Consider the following 15145-nt stretch of genomic DNA (forward strand, 5'->3'; position numbering starts at 1 on the left):
AACCTCAAAAAAATGGTATAATTGCCCTTTTTTAACAAATTTTTACCATAAAAAGGTCACTTAGAACTTGCGGGAGGGGAGCCTTTTTTCTGGCTGAAATTTTCGAAAAGGCAAGCTTTGATCCCTATAATTTTCGGATCACCAGACTTTCAGCTAGGAAATCCGAACAGATGAAAAATTTTTAGGGGATAAAAATATGCCTATATCTACCGTTTAAATACTAACATACGTTTAACGCTGCTATGTTTAAGTGGTTTTGAACTATGTTCTCGTTGGGTGCCCTGCTTTTCAATTTTAGAAACCGATGTCAGAGAAAATCCACTAATTAATAAAACATAATAAAAACGCACGTCAAATTTACCAACCCGGCAATAAAATGCTTCAAAATCACAATTTCAGGATCTAACTTACAATTGCAGAAGGAGAATTAGCTTGTAAGATTTCAGAACTTTCAAATAAAGAGTTGTCATTGACTGAACATCTTGTAAAATTCATCCACTAATTTGAACGGGGGTAGAAGAGTTGGGGAACACAACGAAAATTTAACCATTTACAAAACAGACAACTTTTTCCCTTTCCGGGTCGATTTCATTCATCACTTCCAGGTTAGCTATCGATGGAAATTTAAATCTTATGTAGGTTTCATGGTAGATCTGTGTCATAGGACAAGTGACAAGAAAATAATAGCGAATGACAGAAAGAGCTGATAAGAGTAAGGAAAGCGATGTAGTTTCCCCCCTTTTGACTGATAACTAAGCGATGTCATTTCTCTAACAGTTGTAACTTGCTTCCCATTATGAGAGAGATTTGTACCACGTAGCCAAGTTTTCCCAACACTTGTCGTGTGACGTCTTCTGTTAGCAGTACACGTGATTCTATATCTCTCGAATATTTAACAATTAACCGCCAAAAAAAAATTGTATTATATGAGAGTTAAACAAATCAGAAATTGACGATAGATACGTAACAAGCAACATATAAATCCCAACAGCTGTCTAACCTGATGACGAATTACAACGAAACCTGACAAATATAACTTTGAAAATATACTTAACATTTGTATAAACCTATAGGAGTGTGAATGACTGCAATCATTCGGAGTATAACTTTACAGCTAATGATACAAACATGGCCGGGGACAAAAAACTAACATGCTCTTTATAAACACAAATTCAATCAGCAGGATGTATCTTTACAGCAATACGTGACCAACATATCTCAGAAATTAAACTTAACATTTAAATTAAAATGACAGGTTTTCAGTTTACTGATATTGGTATTAGGTTTTTTTCCCAAAAATTGTGAGGCACGATGTAAACTACCGATTCGTGTCACTAACTGGCCACGGTTTCAACTTATGTTTCAACCACAAGCATTTCTATTCATGAAAGCGTACCATAGGTCTCCATCGCAGGTGTCCAGGGGGGGGGGGGGGGGGGGAAGGGTAGGGCAGGAAAAGGGGAGAGGGGATTGGGTGGGCTTAGATAGATTGCGCTAGCAATTTTTTTTTTTTTAATAATTCATCGTTACGAGCATAATTTTCGTCTATTTTCCGAAAAAAGCACTGCTGTCATTTATCGATCATGCAACCAATTTTTTTGGCCCGAGATCAATGTTACGGGCAAATTTACCCTTAGCAACAAAATCATTTTTTTGTCTGCTGATTGACACGTTAATGGAACCGGGATCCCACTGGAAGTGAGCAAGGACTCTTTCCACAGGACTTACACATGCGCACAACTTGCTCGGTTACCCAAGATGGCGTCTGCAACAGTGACTGCATACAGTGATAAAAGTCATGGCATTTACAATGAATCACGCACTAGTAAAGTTTCCAGTTGTAAATAGGGTAAATGTGTTTGCCATTTACTTGTCTGTTGCATAGATATTTGGGTGTTTTTACCAAGTAGAAGTATAAGGCTCTGCATTTTTTTCTAAAATGGGCATAATTTACAAAAACAAGCATAATTATGCTACTTTTGCGAGCGCAATCTATCAAAGACTAGGGTTGGGTAGAGAAGGAAAGTGACCCTCTCCCTTTTCCCTTAAGCGCTTTTCTCCCCCACCCCTCCCCCCTCCTCTTTCTTGCGCCTACCACACAGGCTAGTGTACCATCTGCAAAAACTGTAAAAAAGAAATATTGTACTTACAGTTGCTGCATCGCACAGTGACCTAAGAATCTGCCCTCTAACATTCTTGGTCTTTGTTGACAGGCCTCTGTACAATGAAACACCAGATACACCAAGCAAAGCAGCAACTGCTTTAATCTCTATTATCAAAAGAAAGCAATGAATAGTTACAAATAAAATAACCGAAGGTTACCAAATGCTAGGTAAACGGGTCTTAACACATGTCTTGCCTATCCTTGCGAGAGAGCTCTCCCCGCGAGCGAACGCGCAAGCGCGCGTCAAAACCTCGCGCTCTCGCGTCTCGTTTCGTGTGCTGCTCGCGAATGACTTTTCGCCATATCCATCAAATAGAGAGCTTGCCTGCCGGCTAATTCTTGCCTCACGTAAAACATTAAAGAAAAAATTTCGTAATATATGACAAGCATAGAAAACTGATATATTTAATAGTAAAAAGAAAAAGTAAAACTTTTAGCCATACAATAAAATATCAAATGTAAGACACTGTAAACGTCAAACTCCCGAAGACATTCCCTTGATTTTGATGGTCATGTAATTTTTGAAGGTGCTCGTTAACTTAGATCGCTAAATGATCGCCAACTTAGAAACACTGTTCATACTACCTTACGGTTTGTTTTGCTCATCATTGCCGTAACAACCTACCATTGTTTCCTTTGACATCGAGCTCTAAGCCTTCACCATCAACAAACTCCACATTCCCAAGTAGTAAGATTGCCACTAATATTCTCAACACATCAAGAAATGGAATTCCTAAAGTTGCTAAAGCAGCCTGAGGAAAAAAAATTAACTTTGCAGTAAGCGCTAAGCTACTGAAAACCTTTTAATGTGTGTTACTTTTAAACAATATAATTCTTTCAATTTTTTCCCATTTCTCATTAGGAGTTTTTTCGCTGTTTTGCATTTACGATTAGGGCAGTACTTTTTCAATACGGCAATGATTTTTGCGATTTTCAGAAAGTCGCGTTCAAAAGATTGGTAACATTTTCGTTTGTTTGTTGTTGTTTTTTAATAGAGTACAAGCAATCGAATTAAACACTTTTTTAACAATACTAAGCAAATGGAAAACAGAATTACAGTAATCCTTATCATTCAATAACAGCTAGTGCTCCTTGAGATAGACGTGCGCTACAAAGACACCGGTTCAATAGTGACGGAGTCGGAGTCGGAGTCGTAATCAGAGGCGTAGAGCTTACGATCTAGTGAAAACAACGTCCCGATTCCACTTACGACTCCGTCGCTTACGTTCCGCTTATGACGCTTATGATCCAGTGAAAACCAGATTGTCGGATTCGGAAGCAGAAGAAGAGGAACCAAACCAATTACAAAGCGTGGGAACGTGCATTGTGATTGGTTTATCCTTCCGCTTCTGCTTCCGACTCCGACAATCTGGTTTTCACTAGATCATAAGCGGAACGTAAGCGACGGAGTCGTAAGTGGAGTCGGAAGAAATGGAAACGTTCCGACTCTTCTGACTCCGATTCCGTCGCGCTTATGACTCCGCTTACGACTCCGAGTTTTGATTTTCACTGAGTCATAAGCGCTCTTACGACTCCGACTCCGACTCCGTCGCTAGTGAAAACCAGCCTAATTCTTTTTTTTTTCGCTAAACGCAGAAAAAACCAAAAACATTTCAACCCACAAAAATTTAGAGCAACACGGCAACAAACTGTAAATAAAGGAACAATAGACAACTCAACACACAAAATGACCAATAGATAAAAACGAAAATAAGAAAAACACAGAGGAAAGTATGAGTGTTGTAAAACTGCCTTATTTATTCAGCATCAAGTAAACTTACTCTCCATCTCTCAAATCTAGCTCTGTATTCTTCCTCATCTTCAGAATAAGGAATGAGACTTTTATTCAAGTATGACAAAGAGTGAACGCTGTATCCTTGCAGATGTAGTTTGACTACAAAAGGAGAACACCCCACAAGAAATAAACAAACTCTATTGCTATTGACCTGTATTTTCCTTCAAGACAGAGATTATTACCACATACTCCCACAAAATATTATTCTAAGTGAACACAGAGTTTTGGAGAGAGATGTTAAGGATTTCATTCAAATCTCGGAAGTAGTTCATGTTATTCTTGTTGTCGGCCTTTGCAGCTGGGCTCAATTACCAGCCGCTGTTCGGGAAATAAGCCCGCGCTCGACAGAAACAGCCAGAGTCTCGAGCAGCCAGAGGCTACCCTGGGTACCAGAGGTTGTTTTTCCTCGCGCGTGGCAGGATGCGTCGGAAACCGTGCATAAAAAGTCTCTGACATCTAGGGTACGAAAAGACTTTCCTGGGCCATAAAAACTCTTCATATCCGATTTCTAATTCCTCTGCATTTTAATTTTGTTCATTAAGACTGACTCCTCGATCTTCCGCTTTAAGGAGTCACTAATCTTTTCAGAATTCAATTCTTTACTCAAAGATTGTTGTATCAACATGTAAAAGCTAACAAAATATTGTTCCAACTTTCCGGCGACCCCATAACGAAATGGAATAGGAAACAAATAGATGCGAATTCAACAAGAGTTAAACTACGCTAAATTTGCATAACTAAAGCAGAGGCAGACAGACTTTTTTTTCTAAACAAAACGGATTGAAACTCTTCTTTTTGAACTCGCAAGTGTTTACCGGTATTTCCAATTCCTTGAAAATGGCGTCATGAAGTCGCCCAAACGTCAGAACATTACCTCGTTGGTTTTTACTTGTTTATATTTCTCCAAATTATTATAAATATAGATTTATTTTGGTTTTTTAATCCTTCAACCGGAGAACTCCATATTGAACACCAATAATGAACTAAATATTGAAAGAATCAAGTCCAAAGTTTATTCTCCCGATGTACTCTTGACCGGTTTTCACTGTAATACAGTATGAATTTTTAGTATAAACTTAATGATGGCTGTACCTCTTTCCTCTTGAGTTATACCATAAAGTAACTGATAAAATATGTGAAAATTTCTCTCTTGAGCAGCTGGACAGGCAACTCTTGTCTGTAAAAGTTAATAATGTGAACTTTTAAGGCAGAGCTATGATTTTCATTGTCGCTGTTTTGAATGCTGATGTTTTGCATGCGCAAGTGAGGGAAAAAAATCTTATAATTTCAAAACCTAGTTTACTGCATAACACATGGAGGACAGGCACGTAGTTACAAGCAAGCTCAACAACAGCCCTAAAGTTCAGTAGTTTGTGGCCCGATTTCTACCATACTTCAGGGATACTTACAAGTGTCATATTTTCTTTAATCAAGAAACCTTGAGTTGCATTAACTCTCTAACTCCACCCAGGGGAGTATAGAAGCCGATAAGTTTAGGACTAAACATTTATCTAATGCATCAACCGCACGAGAAAAACACAAAGTAAACTTCAGAGAACACACCACATTCTCAGATATGCCCTCCTTTAATCATGATTATATAGGAGCATACCAGACGAGTGCAGTGTGTATTGTACAGGTCAAAATTAAATTCAGGATAAAATTTTTTAACCTAAGTTGATTCTCGATTTTCTTTGTCTCCATACTGCTTGGGGGGCAACCATACAGTGGACTACAATTTCCACAAGAAACAGGTAGTAGTACTCTCTGAAGGTACAATAAAACGGGCAACAAAAACGTGCAACTTGTTCTGCAACATTGCTGCAAAACGAATTGAAAAGTGATATTGCGTAGTCACATTTAAACCTGTCTTGCAACAAATCAGGTTTTTACAGGTTGCAAAAATTTGTTACAGAAAGTAGAGAGTAGTTCTACTTTTGGCAACAAAAACTGTACATGTTGCGCGTTTTACTGGCCCAAGGCAAACTTGTTTTGCAACAAGTGACGTAACTCCCGTGTATGGGGTGACTCCCGCGAAATTTTATCCAATCAAAAGTCAGTTTTCCCCCGACTTGCAACAACCTGATCTGTTGCAAGACAGGTTTGATTCGTGGGTGGTAAAACGCGCAACGTGGCTATTAAACTCGTTTTGGAGCAATGTTGCAAAACAAGTTGCACGTTTTTGTTGCCCGGTAGGTTTAAATATACTTTGGTATTCTGTGACCTAAAGTACTTCCACCTACATCAGCTATGTACAAGTATGAGTGTTTGTCCTTTATATACATGTATCAGTGGTAATCAAACTGGATATTATAATCAGTGAGTGATCTTTCCAGCTGAAGACTGTATAAAATTTACACTTGCAAATTAAATGAAGATAACTTACAGAATCGAGAAGGTAGCACTGAATTTTCGTTCTGGATATCAAGCCATCAGACAGGTGAAGCTCAAAAAAATTGCCCTAATAAAACAAAAATTTATTACAACCAATAATTGTGAGCCTAAAATGCATCACTAATTGAGTAGTTCCAGGAAATATTCATATTCCCTGATTTGGAAAATCCAGGGGGGTGGGGGTCTAAAGCGAAAGTACCCTTTATAGGGAGTATGGATATTTTCTGGAACTACACATCAGGGCCCAGTTGTTTAAAGGCCGATTAGCACTTTACCTGCAGGGCTCGAAATTAACGGTAACCCGTTAACCAAAGGTTAGTAGTTTCTAGCGTTTGGTTACTAAAAATGAGCCTTACTATGCCGACACGGTTAGTAAAAATTTCTGTCATTGAAAATGTTACACCTCTTTCTTTTTTACATAACATTGTGTTCTATCTCGATCAATTTATTGTTCTAACAGATATGCTTACAGCATAATCGAACAGAACGAAAAACGCACATTTCACAGAACTCAAGGTAACCAGGCTTTTGAAATGGGTGGGGAGATCTGGACGCAGCCTAAAAAATGTATCTTTTGCAAGTGGCTCGTTCACACCCTGCAACCTATTTATTATACAGATCAAATACAGAGATGCTTGGATAGTATTTTCAGAAAAAGGTCGTCGCCCAAAATTTGTGAAGAGGAAATGGAAGATCGAGAACAACGACTTTCAGTTTCAAACACTAAAGAAGGCTCCCGCGCGGAGAACGTATGAAGAAAGAAAGAACTTTCTACCAAGCCAGGAATCGAAAAAGGCATTCACCTGGCTGCAGTTCGATGAGTCTCAACAAACAACGTTTTCAGTGTTTATGGTGATTTTCCCGCCCTCGCGTAACGTAATTAAAAGGAAAATGTAAACGAGCAGTAAATTTTCTATATCATTATTTCGTTCTGCAGATCATCATTAAATTTGAACCAATCCATCCATTCGTTGAGTTGCCCCATTTAGTAGCAGTACTTTCAATAGTTAAAGAACAGATTCTTGGATAATAAAATTTATAATTTGGTTAGTAATATTTATGTCCACTAACCCGAAGGGTTAGTTATCCAAAAAATTAATTTCGAGCCCTGAGGGGTTAAATTTAACCCAGGTTTCTTTTTCATGTGTTCAAAAGCATTTTCTTGGATAATTTTCTGTGCTATTTTTAGAGCTTCCAATCATCAACTTGTAGACAAAAAGAATTAAACTGAAATGCTTTCTAAGCTTTCAAATCTGAATTCAAATCTCGCACTAACCCTGGGTTATCTTAACCCAGCTTTGAAAAACTCAGCCCTGAGGATTAAACTATCATCAAACCTCCTGCAATCGACCAACCAAAAGGCAAAGATTTAGAGGTCACTTATAGGAAGTGATCACTTATGACAATTAAACTAGAGGTGTCCTCTGCTGAGAAGTGGTCTAGACACATCTACTTGTTGGCAGATTTTATTGCATACAATAATTTTTAAGTTACATTTACATCTAGTTCCACTGAGAGTTCTTTGTATACAAAGAGTGGCGTGGTGCGTACAGCGAACAAAGAGAACACACCATGCTTACAAAAGGTTAAAAACAATTAATGAAAAACTGTAAATCCGTCAGGCCAGTAGTGGTCAAAGTGACTTGAGAGAGGTGGTCATTTACAGGGCTTAGGCAGGGAAAATTTTGGTGTTTTGGATAGGAATTAAACTTATTTGGATAGAATGTACACTACCAGCTCAGATGAATTTAAACTTCCCTACATTCTATTTCAACAGGGTCAGGTATTCAATTAATTGTTCCAATTGAGAGTTTAATGAATACTGAAAATTTTCCTTTCTTTCATCTTGACAGCTTTTGCACTGTACTGTCACAGCAAAAATAAGTTATTTACATTGTTAAGAAACAACTCTGACTGCTGAAAAGTAATAAACATTTGTTTAGCGAAAGAGACTTACTATTCTGGAAGAGTCAGAGTTTGTTGCTGTTTTTGCATTTCCTAAAGACTGGATCACTGTGATGGAGGCTAAAAAATGCTGTGAAAAGAAAAACCAGTTAACTATGCATTATTTGATAACATGATTGCTTTCAGCTACCTGTCAAATTCAAAGACAAAAGTTAATGCTTATCTGAAAATTAAAACTTAATGTCTCAAAAACTAGCAAACGGAAGGTGTTTTTCATCAAATTTACTCTGACTCCCATTTGAAAATTATTTCATACATTTTGGGTATGTAAGCCCAAATTGTAAAAAGCTAAAGTAAATAAAGTCTGGACAGGATAATAATTAATAATAAACATAACTGACAGCTACACAGTAGATGAGAACAATACTTCAAAGCAAATTTTTTGTTCTCTGATTACTGAAAAGAGTTCTAATTAGTTTTTAGTACAAGTCATTCTTCTTGTGCACAATACTCACAATGTCTCATTATGTTACATATCATCATTTACGTAGGTACACTCTGGGAGAAGTCTAAACATATGCACAACATGACCAAAGCTTCAGTAAAGTACAAGCAGGACAACTCGGATTAATATTAATCCGTGGATTATAATAATAATAGATTATAATATGGTTATTATAATCCAGTAATAGATTATTATAATCCAGTAATAGATTATTATAATCCAGTAATAGATTAAAGCACGGCAAAAATTGGAAGGATTAGATTATTATTAATAATAATCATCCGGATTAATATTAATCTCTATTATAATCCAGATCAGAGCTATGACAGACAAACTGCAGACATTACACGCTGAACAAGGGACTGACAGGACATAACACTGATCACATCAGTCACACGATCACTTGCATATGTTAGAGTTGGTAGCGATGTTGAGCTTAGAAGTAAATGAAAAGGAACAAGCGCCTCTGGGCCAGCGAATCCGTGCAGTGGGTATGTGTTTTTACAAGAAAGGGGACCTTAAGAAAGGGAATAACTACCAGCTGCGTAGGAATCGCGACAATCCCAAAGACACTAACTGTTTCAAGGTTCGGAGCCGGCATATCACGATGGCGACTATGAACATGAATTTCTCCCGTCTCTTGGCGCCCTTCGTGGATGAAAATATTATCTGGGAACTGACATGGTAAGTATATTGTATGTGATGTTAAGTTCACGAAAAAAATATTTCAGCTGTTTTAACAATTAATTATGGTGGGGCATCAGGTTCATAGCTTCGCATTTATTCCTAGCTTAGTGGTTGAAGATGCAAAGTGGAGTAGGGGAGATTCCGGTCGACCAGCAAGAGCTCACAAAGTACGCGTGGTGTTTAACGTTAATGAAAGGGATGCCGAGCAAGTAGAAAACGCTTTCAGTGACTTTGAAGTGAGAAGATAAGAAGCATGAACATTGTAAAATCTGTCGATGACGTTGTTGTACAGGAAAGTAGTGCGCTGTAATATATGTAAACTGAATAAAGCAAAATTCAGAATTAAATTAATGGTGTCATTTAATTATCAATTCAGTTAATTCTACAGTTTGCAACATAATCTACATCTCTTGTCAGGAAGAATATATGGCAAATATTCCTTATATGAAAGCCTACACGCCAAACATAAACAAGCAAATTAACAAACAAACAGATCCACCAATCCTAATCGTTTAAGGTACGGTTCAAAGCTCAGTTATGGATTATAATAATCTATTACTGGATCTAATATTAGGATTAATATTAATCTGATTAATATTAATCCTACATAAGATTAACAGTAATCCTAATTGATCAAGGCACGGCTCAAACCTCAGTAATGGATTATAATAATCTATTACTGGATTATAATAATCTATTACTGAATTATAATAATCATTAGGATTAATATTAATCCGATTGATATTAATCCGAGTTGTCCTGTACAAGCTTCAATACACTTTTTCTGACACAAGTTGGTCACGCATTACGAAAACAAAAAATCTAAAATTAAAATTTGGGACAAATTTACATAAAATCTCTGTCTTCGTCTTAAGTGTTTGGGAGCAAGGGTGGCGCAGTGGTGAGAGCACTTGCCTCCCACCAATGTGGCCCGGGTTCAAATCCCGGCATCGACGCCATAATATGTGGGTTGAGTTTGTTGTTGGTTCTCTCCCTTGCTCTGAGAGGTTTTTCTCCGGGTACTCCGGTTTTCCCCTCTCCTCAAAAACCAACATTTCCAAATTCCAATTCGATCTGGAATCAGGTAGACGAAGAACCACTATGTGGATTTGTTACCTGCAAATTGTTAGTTATTTATTTATTTTATTTTTAAGTGTAGTCCAGGCCCCGGTTGTTCAAACGTTGGATAGGGCTATCCACTGGATAAATCACTATCCAGCGGATAAGTATTATGGAAACTAATTGCACCATCCACTGGATAGTGATTTATCCGGTTGATAGCGCTATCCAGCCTTTGAACAACCGAGGCCAGGGATGTACATGTAGCTATAAGGAAAGGCTCAGCATGCTATTTAACAAATCAAGCTCGCATTTTTACTCAACTTCACCATCAAAATTACCTATATTTCATTTTTCAGAGCAATTTGAGCTGGCGTGTTGACATCTCTTTCAGGCCCTGGTTGTTCAAACATTGGATAGCGCTATCCGCCAGATATATCACTATGCAGCAGCTTAGTATAGACTAATAGTGAAACCAATTGAGCTACCTGATACATAGATATTATCTGGTCCAGATGGTGTTATCATCCTTTGGCCCGCTCATGAAATTAGCTCTCTGCAGCCAATATTATTCTTAGCTACATCCCTGGTAGTCTGACAAATGTATACAAACCTTGCAGATATCAGACTCCAGACCTCCTCCAGCTTGTTCCATCAGATGTTGCACAAGAGCCTGTGATGTGAATGTTTTTCCACTCCCTCCATTGCCACTGAAAAATACAAACAAGACAAATTAAAGGTTAATATAGGCCAACCTTACAGAAGAACTCCAAAAATGCACTTTTAAGCATGAGGCACAGCTTTTTAAAACAATGATTTATTAGGGAGATTTAGCAATGACCACGGCGACGGCAACGAGAATGTCAAAAAAGTAATAGGTTTATTAAGCAAAACAACAACTTTGCATGTGCAGCACACTTGTACATTTCTTTACTGACTGTGACGTGAAAATGCCTAATTTCACGTTTTATGGGAGGACGTGAACAAGTAATGACAAATTTTTCTTTCTCTTTCTAAACTTGAGTGCAGTTCCCAAGAAATCAACTCCAGGGGAATGAATTTGCCTACATTTGCCATTTTCAACAAATTGGAATAACTGCAACAAAGTTTTAAAAAACACAATTGAGAACTTCATTTTAAAAGTGATGTTTTCACTGCTGTGGCCATCATCAATACTACAGCTCTCTATCAACTGAAAGAAAACCTGGCAGGAGAAGAGGTGCAAATTTGCTGTTTGAGTTGATTTCTTCACTTGGTTCATCTTATCTTAGAATACATGGTGGAAGCTCTATTAATTGAAAATACAGTCGACTCTCTCTCAGAAAAACACCTTTAGGACCGGTACTAAGTGTCCGTCTAAGGGCAATGTCCATGTTATCGCGATCAAATCAAATGAAAGGAGTAAAAAAAGGCAGAGACCAACTCTAGGCGTCTGTTTTACTGAGGTACCTGTTACGAGAGAGTCAAATGTACAGTTCTCTACCTACAGCTACCCCAATGAAACCCCAAGTGGCTAACAAGTCATGAAATGTTAACCCATTCACCCCTGAACCACTCATAACCACTGGCACAGACCAATGTCCCTTGCATCACTAAGTGACAACATCAGTTTCAACAGTCAAAGACAACTTTGTCAACAAACTTATGCAGGGAAAAGAGATTTTTCAAATGAGCACCATTCAGACAAGGCGGCCAGAGAAAAATGCAAACTGAAGAGGCCCTGTTAGGGTAAAATTCCGACAAGCGACATGGGCCTGAAACAGCGACATAAGACTAGATGAAAAGGCAACAAACAACATAACGATGGGTTAAATACCAACAGGGGCATGGCTTACTCCTCAAAACACGAGACGACCATATTTCCTTATTTGAAATTCAGATGACAGACATATGTGCCCCCCACCCTGAACCACCCACCTGTACTTCCTTCCATCTAATCCAATGATCCCAAAAGCTTTCCCAAAAACTCTTTTCCCAAAAACAAAAATTAGTGAATGCCCAGCAGCAAAAGAAAAAAAAGGGACAATAAAAGTGAAAGAAGACGTGTCACTGTGTGCTGTATCACTTTTAAACCCACATTTTGCTTTCTGTGCAGGCCCGACCTTTAGTGTATAAACAGCTAAGTGTTTTTTGGCAAAATTGCCAGAAGGGAAGCTTTACTTATTGCATTTAAAAAAAATCTTAGCAAAGGAAGAAAGCATGCATACCTTAGCACAATAACCTGAGGAGAACCTGAGGTTGCCAACTTCCTTGTTACTCTTTGAACCACCTCCTGAAGTTTCTGACTGTGTTGAAAGCTAGATTTGGATTGCACTTGGTCAAATGAATTCACAGCAATCAAGACTGGACCCAGACTAGTCTAAGAATTGAAAAAAAAAAAGGTATACAAAACTAAACCAACAGTCAAAGCCTTAAAAACTACAGTCGAACCTCCCATAAGCGACCACCCAAAATGCAAAGACTTAGTTGTCACTAACAGGACAGGTGGTTGTTTACGAGAATTGAACCACAAGGGATCCGAGAAGGGGTCCCAACACATCTACTTGATGGTACAATGTAGATAATTTAATGCACGCATTCTCTAAGTTAGGATATGTGTAGTTTCATTTAATGTCATCAAAAATTCTTTAAGCCCTCAAAGTTACACAGTGCATGTGAATGTAGAGATCAGACCATGGAAAACTATTAAACCATCAGCCAAGAAAAGTGGTCACAGTTACTTACAGTAGATAGTCATTTACTAGAAGTTCCAAATTTAGGGCTTTGACAGGGACATTTTGGTGTGTTGGATAGGTGATCACTTTTGGGAGGTGGTTGCTTTTAGGTGGTGGTCACACATGGAGGCTAAACTGTATAAACAAAAACTAAAGTCATCCCACATTCATGCAACATACATTGGTAGAGCCTGTCACCTGCCTCTTCCAGCTACAACTGGAGTAACTTGCTAGTGAAATTTCACACTACATTATACAAGGAAGAGCATACACAGTCAGAACGGTGGACAAGAGTTTTTTGTACGTACATAGTTCTCTCCTACTGCACTCCTTTGTTGCAACGCTCTGGTAATGGCATCTTCTGTAACTGGTCCACTGAGATGAACTAAGTCCCCAGGTGGAAGATTAGTTAAGTTTCCATCCACAGAATTTGATGGTATACCTCTAGTTTTGACTAGGAGGACATGAATAAAACATTTTCAGCTTTGACATAATTATAAATATTATTTTATCCTTGTTTAAATTGAAATGTTAATTTTCTTTGTTTCAAAGTAATATTGCAGGGCTCTCATTTATTTTTAGAGCAGCTGTAGCAAATAAAAATTCAATATCTCCCAAAACCCTTACAGTGTCAGATAACCCATAAAATCAAGTTAGCTCAGCTGTAACAGGTGTTATCGGTTATGGCCCTTAATGACAGCTCTGTATAATTGTACTATACCATACCCTAAACAAGGAAAAATATATAAATCAATTAATTAATTAGACAATAAATAAAAATTCAGACTCTTCAGTGCTGGATTCAGACCTTGAGATGGGGGAGGGGGGGGGGGGGGTCATCCAGACCCTTAGATAAGGGGGGTGCCCAGTCTCCCCCAATTTTTTTTGGATTCTACTGTATTATTAACCCACTGTATCTTCTGCCAAGCTCTATCTTGAAGCCTGGAACACTAAACCAGCCCAGGACATACGAATAACATTGTTTTCTTGAGACATGATATAAAACTAATGGTCCTATGATTCTTTACCTTCTCTATGATTGGCTAATATAACTCCATTTATTCCAATGCCTGATTTTGCTACCAGAAGAGATCTCAGGTTGACCATTTCAGCAGTTAGTTTCTTAAAGTGATCCTTGTGTGGGAAAGCATTTTCTGTGTGATAGTGAAAATAATTATTGGTAAGAAATCAATAATTTTAAAGTTTTAAGAGTATCAGCCGACTAAAGCTGATCATTCACAATGTGTTAAGTATTTTCATTTTGTTCATCTCATTGCACCCGTAGATGTGATTAAAGGTGGCTTGACTGGATTTTTCAGAGGCAATATGTCTTCCATGAAGATGAAATGAAATCCTTGTTTCTCAAAATCACCTTAAACTATCCCAAGGAACTCTTCACATTAACCTCACAAAAAGAAATAAATCTAATATGAGATTAAATAATTACTGCAACTGAAAAAAAAACTTTTTGTTCTACAGATATTAGCCTGGGTTGCAGCCAGACTTGTCACTAGAGACCTAGATAGAGAAATTGATATAGTCCGTCTGCTTAACTGCTCCCAAAAACTTATTCTGATATACTGCAGGTTTGTGGGAAAATCTGCATCCAGTTCTGATTTGCTAAATTTCTAACACGCTCTGTGATAGGACATTTCTTCACACAACAATCACACAATACTCCACAAGGCTAAAAAGTTGCAGTAGGACAAAAAGAAATTACTTTATATAGCAAAAGGCCAAAGAAGTTATTTCTGTTATTTACAATGTATGCTATCGTGTTTAAAAAAAAGGGGTTTTTTCCCTAAGGGATGGAAACAATTTGACATTATTGCCAAAACCCGCGTCTAAATTTATCTTGACAGCTTTGAGATCAATGGAAAACAATAAGTCTGTAAACCCCTCTCTGTAGAAACTGCCTTGCG

The 15145-nt window shown here is 37.8% G+C and overlaps 1 protein-coding gene across 1 annotated transcript in view; it reads right to left on the reverse strand.

Moving 5' to 3' along the window:
- Positions 1-15145, reverse strand: part of LOC140941159 (myosin-IIIb-like) — a 34931-nt gene that overhangs the window by 17046 nt on the left and 2740 nt on the right. The window contains exons 2-11 of the mRNA XM_073390137.1: positions 14252-14377; positions 13532-13677; positions 12717-12868; positions 11123-11219; positions 8311-8388; positions 6346-6420; positions 5052-5136; positions 3946-4058; positions 2790-2916; positions 2151-2269 (exon numbers count right to left, since the gene is read on the reverse strand). Coding sequence (XP_073246238.1) covers positions 2151-2269; positions 2790-2916; positions 3946-4058; positions 5052-5136; positions 6346-6420; positions 8311-8388; positions 11123-11219; positions 12717-12868; positions 13532-13677; positions 14252-14377 — 1118 coding nt within the window. The remainder of the gene's footprint in view (positions 1-2150; positions 2270-2789; positions 2917-3945; positions 4059-5051; positions 5137-6345; positions 6421-8310; positions 8389-11122; positions 11220-12716; positions 12869-13531; positions 13678-14251; positions 14378-15145) is intronic.

Source organism: Porites lutea, chromosome 6 (genome assembly GCF_958299795.1).
Source record: "Porites lutea chromosome 6, jaPorLute2.1, whole genome shotgun sequence".
NCBI classification, from domain to species: Eukaryota; Metazoa; Cnidaria; class Anthozoa; order Scleractinia; family Poritidae; genus Porites; species Porites lutea.